This window comes from Crocodylus porosus, unplaced genomic scaffold (genome assembly GCF_001723895.1).
Source record: "Crocodylus porosus isolate Cpor-Errol unplaced genomic scaffold, CroPor_comp1, whole genome shotgun sequence".
NCBI classification, from domain to species: domain Eukaryota; kingdom Metazoa; phylum Chordata; order Crocodylia; family Crocodylidae; genus Crocodylus; species Crocodylus porosus.
This window is the reverse complement of record NW_017728911.1, coordinates 28,844,266-28,857,191: the sequence shown is the minus strand read 5'-3', so window position 1 is coordinate 28,857,191 and position 12,926 is coordinate 28,844,266. Positions and strand designations below refer to the sequence as shown.

Here is a 12,926-nt window from a genome sequence, read left to right as displayed (position 1 = left end):
CCCCTCAGAAGACAGAATGAGGGAAGAGAAAACACAAGGAAGAGAAGAGAGGAAAGGAGGTAGAACCGTTTCCAGGTGTTCTGTTTTCTTGAAGACCCTAGCAGCTCCTTGGTTATTTATTAGTAGTCATGGTATCAGCAGTAGGGATAAGTCTTTATGTTACAATAGTGCCCAAAGACCTTATACAGAAATATATATAAGGTCAAATACAGAAAAGAAAACCTCCCTGGCTTAAAAAGTCCAAATAATTCATCCAAAGCGCCAGCAAATGTTTATTTCTGCAAATCTTCACATATGACACTTTCATTGTACCACTCGAAACAAACAACTTGTAGGACTCCCTTTCACTTTCATTTGCCCAGTGGTTCAACTGGTCCGGGCCCTAGCCTACCTCTTACACACACCCTTACAAAGAAACATGCCATTTAACACAAAGATATTCACCTTTTCATGGCTCAGTGTTGTTTTCCTTTTTTTTCCAGCCTTGGATACACTTGCAATTTTGATTTTTAAATGTTATATTTTTTTACCAAATGTTACCTTTTACCACGTGCATTCCCCTGTGTATTTTCTACATTTCTCTTTCTCACTCTTATTAAACAATCAAATCCCAGCATCAGCAGCTCTTTCCAGTCTGCTGAGAATTAGAGCTGGGTGAAATTTCAGACCAAACTGGAATTTGTCAATATTGGCTGGTGTTTAAGATTCCAAAATTCTCCCCAAATTAAGGCCGCTCTATGAAATGCTACTCTTTTCCCACAATATTGCACACAACATTTTTTTTTCTATATCTGGAGTTTGTGAAATACGACATTTTGAAGCTTTGCAAACCCTGCCTTGTTCGGGTTTTTTTGGAGGGAGGGTATATTTTTGGGGGGTGGTTAGCTAATTTCATCAAGCCCTAGTGAGATATCACCGAATGGAGCAAAAGAGATGGTGAAAATGAAACACGCTGAACCTGAGCCCCAAGCACAGGATGAACTTAAATGTTTTACTACGATATGAACCAACTCAATTATCGGGAGTTTTTTCATTATTTTCCCCCACTGTTCTCAGAGGATTTCTGCTGGAAACTGCTAATGGGAGACCTGTTTTCAATGCATTTGCAGCCATATTTTTTACAATCAGGAGGTGCATATGGCTCACACCAATATCCCTGCCTATCCAACCCTATCTACCCTACACCTTGTGATGTCTGACTAGTCAGGATTATCAAGGGAGAAATTTGACTTACAAATATCTCACTATAGTAGCAATGTCTGTGAAAACAGCCAACATCAAGGGAGCAAGAAATCAGTAGCAAAGGGTTCCCCTACAAAAAAGCAGATAATGCTTACCCCAAAAGTATCCTCCTCTGGCTTGTGGGTCACAGTGATAGGCGGGGTGGGGCTCACTTCATAGGTACCAACTGGAACCAAAAGAGGAAAGAGAAAAAGTTCAGTTTGCATCTCTGGAACGTGATGGGCACCAGAGCCTCCCAGCCTCGTGTGCTCTACACACAGCAAGAACGGCTTAGACTAGGGGTTGAAATCACCCTCCTATTTCAAAGGTCCTGAATTCAAGTCTCAGGGGGGCTATAATTCTGCCTGCAGATGAGCTAACAGATCTCTCCTAAACTCCTACATAACCCTGCATCGAACACACAGCCCCCAGTTACTAATCAAACAGTGCCACTTCAGTGGAGCTAATGAGAAAAATCCCAAACGTTGAGAAATGAGGATCCTTGTTCCACCCACATGCCTCCCAGCACTCAGGACAAGCTAACAGCTCAAGTACCCCTGAAATGCGAATGGCTGCAAGACCAGACCCTGTAAAATTAAAAACAAATAAACAATACCTTTGACGGGTCCTTTCTGAAATTAAAGGAATTTAAAATGCTGACACCAAAAAACCCAGGAGACTGAAGTCTCCCAAGCACAAAACAGGTGCAGCCCAGGCCGAAGGAGTTCAGCCTACACACACACCCACCCTGAAGTCAGATAACAAGGACCAAATCACTGCTGTACTCTCTGCTCAGACTGCTAGCCAGGTGCTGAAATCAGTGCTCAAGGCACTGTGAGTACCTTGTCTGTTAGGAACCCATCTGAGACCCATCACTTCATCTGTTATTCAACAGCAGCAAATACGGGGCTCCACCAAGGCTGCTTTTCCTTTTCTCTTTCAGCCAATGCCACACCTGCTCCAATGTCCTGCTCCAACTGGGTCAATGATGGCTTAAAGACACACTGATCAAGCACCTTCCTGGCCTGTTAGCAAGTCACTGTGGTACTAGCACACCTACCTCCCCTCCACTGGTGCAGACCCTTCTTCAGACCTCTCCCTGGTCATGTACAGACACACACCAGCTGTACCAATCATGCAGCACACAAGACCCTTCCCCCATGCACTTGAGATCCCATAGAGAAGCTTGCATCTTGCAGAGACCCTAGCTAGCTCTTACTAGGGCATCTGGGATAACCCATCCTACAAGGCTGATGTTATCCCTGCTATGTCATCTCCAAGTTCCTTGGAATTCAGGAGGAAACACAAGCGACAAAGCAAAGGACAGGAAGGCACTTACTTGAGACAAAGTTATCCGTACTTTCTGTGGAAAGGACAAAGAGAGAAGCAACACAATTAACAGCATGATAGGGGGAGAGCAAATCTCCCACGCAAAACACTTCTCAGGCATGTTCCCTCCTCACAAGCCCATGTGTATGCCTGAGAGCAAGCCAGCCACTAGCTAACACCTTCTTGGTGACTTCACAGGGAAGAGCCTGGTAGGAAGAACAATCAATCGGTGATTTTTCTGAAGCACCAAGGAGTCCAATCCACAATACAGTGCTGGAGGGAGCGGGGGGAGAATTCAGGGGGATGTGGAGAGAGAATAAAATGCCCCACAACACGTCCTGTTTGCAAGTGCTGCCCAAAGAACCTCCGAATTCAGACAAATGTGTGTATTTTTCAGGTTGAGGTGAACCAAAAATGCTCAGGCTTTTCCAACAAAATGAACAAAAAAATCATTTTGGATGTTTAGGATTTTTAACGGACACTGAAGTGAAATGTGTAATAAACTCAGCTGGGAGTAAAGTTAGCAAGGGGCACTGCAGCTAAGGATGAAGGTGCACTGGCACAGCTGTGAAGGGCCTTAGCCTGCAATAGTGGATGGGACGGGAGGAAAAGGCTTGGACTCAGGTGCATTGACAGAGCAGAGATGCAAGTCCCGTGACTACTGCGAACAGGAGATGGACAGGATAATTAAGGAGAGGGTTGGACTGGCACAGCCATGACAGAGCAAGGGCTGGGAAAAATGGGATCAAGGCAGACATGTCATGGGAAGGTGTGGGGCAGGGTTGTCCTCTACCTGAATCATGCCTGATGCCAGCCAGCCATGTCAGTCATCCACATCAGCAACTCGACTCGTTCAGTATATTCAATAAAGCTCCTTCAACTCAACAGCCTGCCAGGGCCGTGGACGATAAGGTCTAAAGCTCCCAGCGACACTCAGTTTACATAGTGTGAGAACAATGTCAGCTTTCAATTTACTCGCCAGTGCACAAAACCAAACCTGATATTAACTGAGTTTACACAGCTTTGCTGGTGAAAGATTCCTGGAATGATGCTGCAGTGCTCCCATTCAAACAGAGCCGAGTTCTTGAAGGGAAGCACAACACGCACCCAAGTTGCAGCCAGAGCTGGGAGGGTGACTGAGTGCCTGGGTTGCCATACAAACTTAGGGGGTCCTCAGGTTAAAGCAAAGCAAAAAAAAAAGATTTTTTTTTCCAACAAAATGAAAAAAAAAACCCACCCTAATTTGGGTGTGGGGGGGAGAGGAGGATATGTAAACTGCATAGAATTTTTAAATAAAATATCATTTCCCAGGTTTTGTTTTCCTAGACAAAATGACCTGACACATTTGAAAAGAATTCAGTACATGATTCAGTCCGCGTGAACCCAAATTTTAACAATTTTGATCCGAAATTTAACAGGAATTTGGTTAAGTCGGGTTGCGAGAGATGGCTTTTAACCACAACATGAGTTGTAGATTCCCACCCCCCCGAGGATCTAAACTTTCAGGTTAAGAAATTCCACTCCTGGCTGATTGAGACAAAAACCTCCCAAACGAAGGCACATTCTTCCATGCTCGAGCTTTTATGACATGTTCTGGAAGAATCTGCCCTCAAATGTGAAATTATAAACTTCAGATGCATTGGATGTTAACGTCGACCTTGGCAATGTATGGAGCAATGAACTTCAAGACTGGTAAATTATGTACTGAAATACATCATGGGGAACTGACATGATGGAAAAGGTTCTGGGACACAGGATCAAGGAAAGTAAGAATGATGGAGAGGTTTGAAGATGCAGGTAGGAAAAAAAAAAGTTGAAAACCTTCCAAATAAGGTTTTCAAAACACTTTACATTGTCCTCTCCTCTCAAGCTCATGTTAGGGTTTAGATGAATGCTTAGTGTCAGCTCTTTGGGACAGTAGACCCACATCCTGTGATTTTGGACAAAGACTCCATCTAGCACTTTGTCAATATATTAGGAACATAATTACCCCCATTTTATAGACAGGGATACAGAGTCCCAGAGAAGAGAAATAGATTCATAGACGTAGGGTCGGAAGGGACCTTGTAGATCTTCTAGTCCGACCCCCCGCCTGGGCAGGAGAGAAAAACGGGCTCAAATGACCCCAGTCAGGTAAACGTCAAGCCTAGAGGTAAGAGGCAGAACCCCTATCTCCATGACAGAAATATGAGTGTCCTTCCTCCCATAGAGCAGAAAGCATAAACAGATTAGATCGCTAGACAGATTAGCGTCCTTGAAGCTTGAGTATAATTTTTCCACTCCCATCTGTATCTGTTCATGTCTTTCAATTGTCAGCTCTTCAAGGCAGGGATTTAGGTTTTCATTTGCTATTTCTGACCTGTGGGAAAGCTCTGTGTACATTTATGATGCGATATAAATAATAAATGAGAATACCATTGATATTGCTCTATATTTAGTAAGCGCCCTATTTTGCTGGGTTTTTTAGGGCTGCAGGAGCCAATTTGGGGCCGTCACTTTCTCACGGCATTACTCCTGAGGGCAACTGCATGCAAAGCTCTGTTAACTCTGTGGTGCCTTAGCTTGTGCTGTAAAACCAGAAGGCAGGGCACAATCTCTCACTCCTTTCCTCCTGGTCAGCCATTGCAAACTTCTCCACCATGCTCCCTGCAGCAAGAGCTTCCCCTACTTGAATTTGCTTCTACAATTTACCCCCTTATCCCTTAGGAATATGGTAAAGAATTTCAAATTATGTATTGAGACTGCCTAGCAAAAAGATGATGCAGGATAACTGGGATCTCTGCTGGTTTGTGGGATCTCTTGTGCCAAGAGTGAGGGATGATCACTTTTTATTTCAATAAAATCTGTAGATTTCTGGTGACGTTCCGTCTGGGCTGAGCCCATTTTACAGAAGAGGGGGGACAAATGAAGGTCAAAAGTCAACAGGAGGAAGCAAGTCCCTTTAGAGTTAGTTTTTTCTCTGCCTTGCACAACTAGTATGCAAAGTATATGCTAAAACAATGGCCAATACTAGAGGAACATGGGGCTTCAGGAGGTGACTCAAGATAAGCTGCATAGCCTGTGTCCTTCTCTCATCGAGAGGCATTAGAATAATCAGAAACACAGATTGTTTTTACTCATATTCAGCAACTGCTCATTTTATTTTCAGTCAAATTTTAACCCCTTTTTCCCCTTAATTTTTTTTCCCCACTGGATGCCAAGGAAGTAAAGGGTTCCCTACAATCACTCTATGTTGGTGAGATCTCACAAGCTAAGTTGGACCTACTCCATACACGCCTGATCAGACCCAAGCATCCCAGCATGCCATGGCATCATTCAAACTGCCCTCTTTCAGTGAGACACGAAACTAAGGCTGCGATACCAGGGAACCTTTTTGCATCCGCTGGTGAATTAGCTCTTACAACCTGCCCCTCAAAACTCCTCTGAAGTTTCAGCTGGATATGTGACTTTCCTTCCCCCCTTCCAGCTAACTGTCAAGCAGTGGTGCTTCCTGCCATTGAACAGCTACTACAGTAAGAGTTGTTGCTACACTTCTGTGTGGCTTGGAGCACAGTGCCAGCAAGCCGTGAACTTCCTTACCTGGAAAAGGCGTGGCGAGGAAGTGCCCTTTGATGGTTTGGTTGGCGGTGCCCAGCTTGTTGGTAGCCACGATGGTGTAGTTGCCATTATTGTAGTGAGTGGGTTTGTTGAACAGGAGGCAGCCCTCGGACACTTCCCCTTGCTGGTAGAACTCCATGCGGATGATCTCCGTCTCCCTGAGGAGCTGGCCATTGTGCAGCCAGTAAAGGCTGGGGGCTGGGTTTCCATGCACCACAAACTCAATGCAGTGCTCCAGACGCAACTCTGGCTCCTCCAAGCTCAGGATGCGTGGGGGATCTAGCAGAGAGAAACACAGTGGGAATGGGTGGGACCTAGGCCTACAGCAGACATTCAAACACCTCTCTCCCATGGTTGAGTGAGCAATGTGTATAACCTATGCTCTAGCTCAGCTACACTTCAAGCTGGACTCCTCGGTAGGCTGCTAGCACCGAGTAAGCTCCCAAAGGATCTGGAATGGAGCCCAAAAGGAGCTCAGTCTGGCCTCGGTGGTAGAAGGGCAGATGAGCTACTCTTACTGAAGAGTCATCTCCTTTCCCTCTGCTCCTGGTCAAACTAACCTGACCTGGTCACAGCTCTGAACCGCTCTTTGCAGGCTTTGCAGCACTCGTGTTCAAGGCCCTACATAAGATGTGCCTGAGCGCTGTTTTTATTCATGTTAACAGGCATCTAGCGAGTGATGCAGAGCACCAGTTTCTACAGCTAAAATCCCCAGTCAAGAGAGAAAATAACCCACCTTTCCCTGCACCGAGCAACACATACACGGTGATCACTAATGAAGCAAGGAGGGCTCATCCTATGACACACCTTCATCTCCAGACTACCCCTTTCAGTTTAAGCCCAAAGTGGCTGTGCTTCACAGCAGCCTTGTCCCCACTGCAGAGGATTAAAGAGGGTCATGAAGAACATCCACCCGAGGTTCAACGCTGAGACATTTCTTTCCTACACAGATGGGGCACACCAAACCTTGCAGCTCCACCGCTCTCAGAAAGAAGCTCTGAGACCAGGCCTCCAGCCCAGATCCTTGCCAGGAAGGTCCAACAGGCTACTGTGGCTTAGGCACACCCGTTTCTGTACCCAACAGAGCTCAACAGAGAGATGTGGCCAGCGTTACAATAAGTTGCCTTTGGTTCCCCAGTCTGAATGACCAGGGACCTACTGCCAGCTAGGTTAGCTGACCATGGGCAGGAGTCCAAAGCAGGGCCTGAATTCATACTTTCAGAGCAGATACCTTAACTTCTGTGGCACCACTGCCATGCTGCCCACCCCACTGAATCATAATGAAACAGCTCGGCCCTAGTAGGGAAGCCATGCAGGTGAGGCATAACTGAGTACATGTCTCAGGGGCCGAGTGGGGCTCTCTGACCACAGTCAACAGTTTAGGATTTCACAGTCATTCAAGCAATATCCCTCCAAGATCCTTTGCAGCTGGATGTCCTTGGGAGGTGAGACTAGTGGAACCCCTCTGGGAAGTTTTAATTGCCTGAGCGTCCAGGGGTGTTAGAGAGGGAGGTGAACAAGGACAGATTAAAACAGAGAGCTCCCTGCATTGGATGGGTATGCATTATCCCTTCAACTAAAATGCCCCCGACTCCAGAGATTCAGCCTGCCCTAAGGCAAACCCAGTGCAGCATTTACCTGTATGATCCCAAACCCTGAAGCTGGATAGCATGAGCCAGGGTGGCATGGCACTGCTGTGTAAAGGTCACCATAGCATAAGATGAAGGGAGTGGAAACACTCCTTTCCTATTCCTTCTCGTTTTCCTGGCTACCATACCACTGCAAGTCCCTTGGGAGGCTCCCTCACCAAGAACACACCATCCATGTCCCTCTCCATTTTTCTAACAGTAGTGAATTTTTCATGTTGTAAATGCAATGAAAAAACAGTGCTGAAGGGCGCATGGTATACAGCTGGCAGGCACGGCAGGCACCGCATGGGTCTTCCTTCACAGCCCTGCTGATGCCCTGCCACCCTGACCAAGAGCACATGCTGTTACTCCAGGCACAATGCTGAAAGTCCCATCAATCATGTTCCACGCGTAAGCCTAAGTCAGGATGTGACTACACAGGTCTCGCTGGGTAAATGACTAAGATGGTATCAAAGCAGCCGGTCACCTAAACCCAGAAATATCAGCTCTTTTCAGAATGACATTTCAGCCTATGAGTGATGAGGCCTCACAGTGAGAGCAGACATGGGAGAAACTGTCAGTGGCTTGCAGGATTACAGTTGGGAAAATGGGCAAAAATGACCTTTAAAGGGTATGGAGTAAAAACAAAAAGACTCCAGAGAAGGGCACGTAACTTGTTCTCATACACAGGCTTCTCAGAGCTGTAGCGGTGCAAATTTGAGTGCCTGGGCTCTTCAACACCAGAGACCAGAGCAGTGAAGCAGCCCTTATTATTCTCCTTCCAATACCCCATTTTCTGTGACTGCCTCATCTCGACAGGAGTCCAGCAGTCCCTGCACTGCATGGGACATGGGAAGTACATTGTACGTTTCAACTAGCTAGAACAGGACATGATCCCCCCAGTAGGTGAAGGGAAGTGATTTGTCCCCTCTATTCACCACTGGTGAGGCCACATCTGGATTACTGTGTCCGGTTTTGGACCCCCCTCCAGAAAGGATGTGGACAAATTGAAGAGTCCAGTGGAGGGCAACCAACGTAGTTATGAGGATGCGAGAGACGACTTAGGAGGAACGACTGAGGGAACTGGGCTTATTTAGTCTAGAGAAAAAAACACTGAAATGGGACTTAGTAGCAGCCTTCAACTATCCAAAGGGGGGTTCGAAAGAGGATGGAGCTGGACTGTTCTCAGCGGTGGCAGATGACAGAACAAGAAGCAACAGTCTCAATTTGCAGCAAGGGAAGTTTAGGTTAGATATTTGGGAAATTTTTCTCACTAGGAGGGTAGTGAAGCACTGGAGCAGGTTACCCAGAGAGGTAAGACCTGGGCAGACAAAGCTTTAGCTGGGGTGATCTAGTTAGGGATGGCCCTGCTTTGAGCCTCCTGAGGTCCCTTCCAACCCTCAGTTTCTATGATTCTGTGATTCTCTAGTACCAGTAGGTGAGTAGAGGCAGGGAAAGCTTTCTAAAACATAGGCTAAGAACAAGTGATGTGAACACAGCAACATCTGGTAAATCCCCGGTGCCCAAGACAGCAAAGCTGTGTAAACCTCCTGTTAAGGTCAGGTTTGTGGTAAGTTATATTAGGAAGCACAATGAACATTCAGCTGGTTTCAGTCTACATAGGAATGGTCTTAAGCCTTGTTCTACATGAGTTCATGCAGTGGTTACAGGTAAATCGACTCAGAACAGATCTGGGGTGAAATGTGAAATCAATGATGGGACTCTAGGACTCCAGCAAGATCGGGGATTTGGCCCTGGGATGTCAACAAAGTGAATAATTTGCAAGCACTAGGACAATGTTTTAGCCCCGGTTGGACTTTTCCTCCATGAACTGGGTTTTCCGGAAAAAGCAGGTACATTCCTGCTCTGTGAGCACAAGCAGTCATTTGCATGTGCTAGACAGGATGCAAGACATGCAGCTGCTCACGTAGCCAGGCCACCCAAGAAAGCTAATGGGCACCTGCTCTATCAAGGCAAACATGGGACTACCACGCCTCACCTACTGCATGCCCGCTTCTGCAAACAGGTAATACCGGAGGTGGGCAGAGAGCAAAATATTTTTCCACATCATGCAAGAACTGGCCCCTTCCTCAGCACCACTTGACCCCAACTCCTCAGCCAGAGAGGCAGCAATTCAAGATGGACACAGTGGCACAGGTTCAGTTCCCCACATGGTGCACATTCAAGTATTTTCCATGTTCCCCCTCCATCTGACCTCTATGAAGGCAGTCTCCCTGCCTCTACTTACAGTAGACTGTGAGCAGCACGCTGGCGTTGGTCATTCCCACCACGTTCTCAGCAATACATGTCAGAAGGAACCCGTTATCCTCGCTGGTGACATTTACCAAAGTTAGATTGATGGCATGAACATTGGTCCAGTTTAGGTTGGTCTGAAAATCCCAGAGAGAGATGGTATAGACAAATGCAGCAAATAATGCCCTTTTCCCCACTCACTTCATCCCCTCAATACCCAAGACTCCTGACTCCTCTATTAAGATACCATGGTGTTGTCAACACCACCGCCAGGAAAGATTGTGGCACTACGTCTCTCACCAATGCAAAAGTGAGCCTCACAGCACATGCTCCAAGCAGGTTATAACCACAGCTTTGGAAACAAAGGGAAACAATTTGCCTTGGTTAAGCTAGCCATGCACTTCTTCACCGCACTTAATGGTGACATAGCCTTGTCAGCAATAAGTAGCATTGCTGGTATAAACAGAAGCTAAGATACAATCCCGTAAGAGCAATGGTTCTCCTGACATCACCCAACGTCTTCTTTCACTCCCTTAACCCTATACTCACCTATGGCAGCTTTTCTGACTCAGGTGTGGGCTATGCAACCCAGACGACTCTGTCACTGTTTCATTTCTCTCTCTTTCTTGGTAACCCCCAGCACCAAACCCAGGGACTTGGAACAAACAGGGAATCAAAGACCTGGAAAGTCCCCTCTACCAGCACCACGTCTTCTGAATCATGAGTGACAGGTTCATTGGCAAAAACAATCCATGTCCAGCCACCCAAATCCCTTCACCTCCTACCTGGTGCGTGTTGATGGAGTGGAGGTCTGTGACAGTCCAGTCTACATCCGGCAGCGGCGAGCCCGAGCCATTGCAGGTGATCACAGCGTTCTCGCCTTCTCGCACAGTCAGGTTAACATGACTGACACTGATCTCAGGGAGATCTAAGGGAGCCAAACACCAAAGTGCTTAGGGTAGTGACCAGCACACACCATGGCCAATTAAGACATGGAGATTTTGAACCCCAGGGGTTCATTTCCCAAACAGGCTTCACCTTGCAACGAAAACAGCCTGTGCTATCCTGAGCTTCTGAGTAGAGAGGAAGGGAAGGGAAAATGCATTCCTACCCAGTGCAGGAGATGGCAGGTAGCTGGGCCTTTTCAGGCTTAGAAGTAGTGACATGGGAACTTTGCCCTGTGCTTTGCAACCGGAACATCACACACCAGTTGGGAAGTGTTGTCCAAGTTTTTCTCACCAGCCAAACCCTCATACCCTTTGTCCCCTTTCCCACAAGCCCCTGCACTTCCTCCCTGGAAGGTCTAGGAAGGTTAAAGTGATGAGAGGAGGATATTGTTTTACGAAATCCAGTATGAACTAAAACAGGGAACGCTGCTACTGGCACTGAAGGTGAAGAGAGAGTTCTCCTCTAATTTATAACAATCAAGGGAAGATGACCAAGGATGTGTCCTCATATTAACAGCATCTCTACTCATAAAAGGTGCCCTTGCTCTTCCCTCCAAAAAGACTCACTGATTTAGAGCAGCTCTGATTTACTCCCCTTCCCACTGAGTTGCCACTGGCATCAAATACTCACACAGCAAGCAACCAACACTGCCAGCAGTTATAAAAAGGGGAACAGACAAGCAGAAGGATTACAGGGTGCATGTGGGGGGAGAAGAAAGACCCTGAATGAATGAGATGAGGCTAAAAAGCAACTTATTCATGCAATAGCTGCTATTTGGGGGGTTTTCCCCCTGAAGACTTTGGACCAATAAATTCAGTGTTACGGTTTCTTACTTGTTTCAGTCCAGGTGGACAAAGGGCATTAGGGGTTTCCTGGTAAGCAAAACTTGGACAGAACTTCCCAACGTGCATGCCCAACTCTGGGGAAGCAGCAAAGAAAAGCAAAGATGCTGTACGGCTAGGACTAAGAGACACTGGCAGAGAGAGCCCCAGAGGCACTAGTTTAGCGTTGAAGAATATCAAACTAATGGGGCAGGGGCACTGGGAGAAAACCTGTGGAATAGCCTGCCATGGTTTACATCACATCAGCCCTGTGCCACCCATGCCAAGGACCCAGGACAGGACACACAGATCAACTGGCCAGAATTTTTTACATCCATGTGGTGCTGAGCCACTAAAACTCTGAACCAAAGAGCAGTTTCAGAAGGAAAGCAACTTAGCTTCTTCCCCTGTTAGGGGAGTGCAGGCCACATGAGAAACCCAAGAGATTTGTGTACATAAATCAACACCCTGCAATCCTCCGAAATCTAATAATAGATGAAGTCACCTCTTCCCCAACCCTTGATCCATAAGGACTTTTCCTCTAATCTTTGAAGATTACTCTTCCCATTTGTAGAGGAAATTACAACTGTCTCTCAAATCTTTGCAGTTCACCTACATGCAGGCTGTTTGGCTAACGTCCAGGGTTTAATAAAGGAGGCTTAGAATAAAAAGGACGTCAGAAACTTGAAAAACCATATTTCCTTTGGAAAACTATTTGTATATTATTTGTTATAAGAAACACCCTAAGATTCTTAGAAAAGAAAGGGATCTAACCCCTGTGACACACTCACACATACACACCATGCATTTCCCCTCCTTCCTAGTCTCTGCATTTGACAGCTCTTCGCTTATAGACAATGTAATTGTTCTGTTGATAGTGGCTGCCCTTCCCCAGATGCTGCAAAGGGGCATTTGCCAGTAACAGCAGTGGCAGAGCTGAAATTAATACTGAGAAAAGGGAGCAGAGGTGGATGAACAAAAAGAAAGTGGGGTGGGGTGGGGTGGAGGGAAGGAGCAGACCTGATTTGTGTTGCTCTTGATCTCATCCAAAAGCCTCTGCTCCATATCAACAGAAAGAGGGAAACTACTTACAGGAATATGTGCACACGCGCAAGCATACACACGCATT

At 46.5% G+C, this 12,926-nt stretch overlaps 1 protein-coding gene across 3 annotated transcripts in view; it reads right to left on the bottom strand.

Annotated features, from left to right (window-relative positions):
* The window catches only part of NTRK3 (neurotrophic receptor tyrosine kinase 3), a 291,538-nt gene that overhangs the window by 179,946 nt on the left and 98,666 nt on the right, over positions 1-12,926 (bottom strand). For 2 of the 3 annotated variants that reach the window (XM_019533747.1, XM_019533749.1), the window contains exons 6-10: positions 10,814-10,956; positions 10,024-10,165; positions 6,130-6,426; positions 2,561-2,584; positions 1,338-1,408 (exon numbers count right to left, since the gene is read on the bottom strand). In XM_019533747.1, the coding sequence (XP_019389292.1) occupies positions 1,338-1,408; positions 2,561-2,584; positions 6,130-6,426; positions 10,024-10,165; positions 10,814-10,956 (677 nt within the window). The remainder of the gene's footprint in view (positions 1-1,337; positions 1,409-2,560; positions 2,585-6,129; positions 6,427-10,023; positions 10,166-10,813; positions 10,957-12,926) is intronic. The other variant, XM_019533748.1, reaches the window with a different exon arrangement.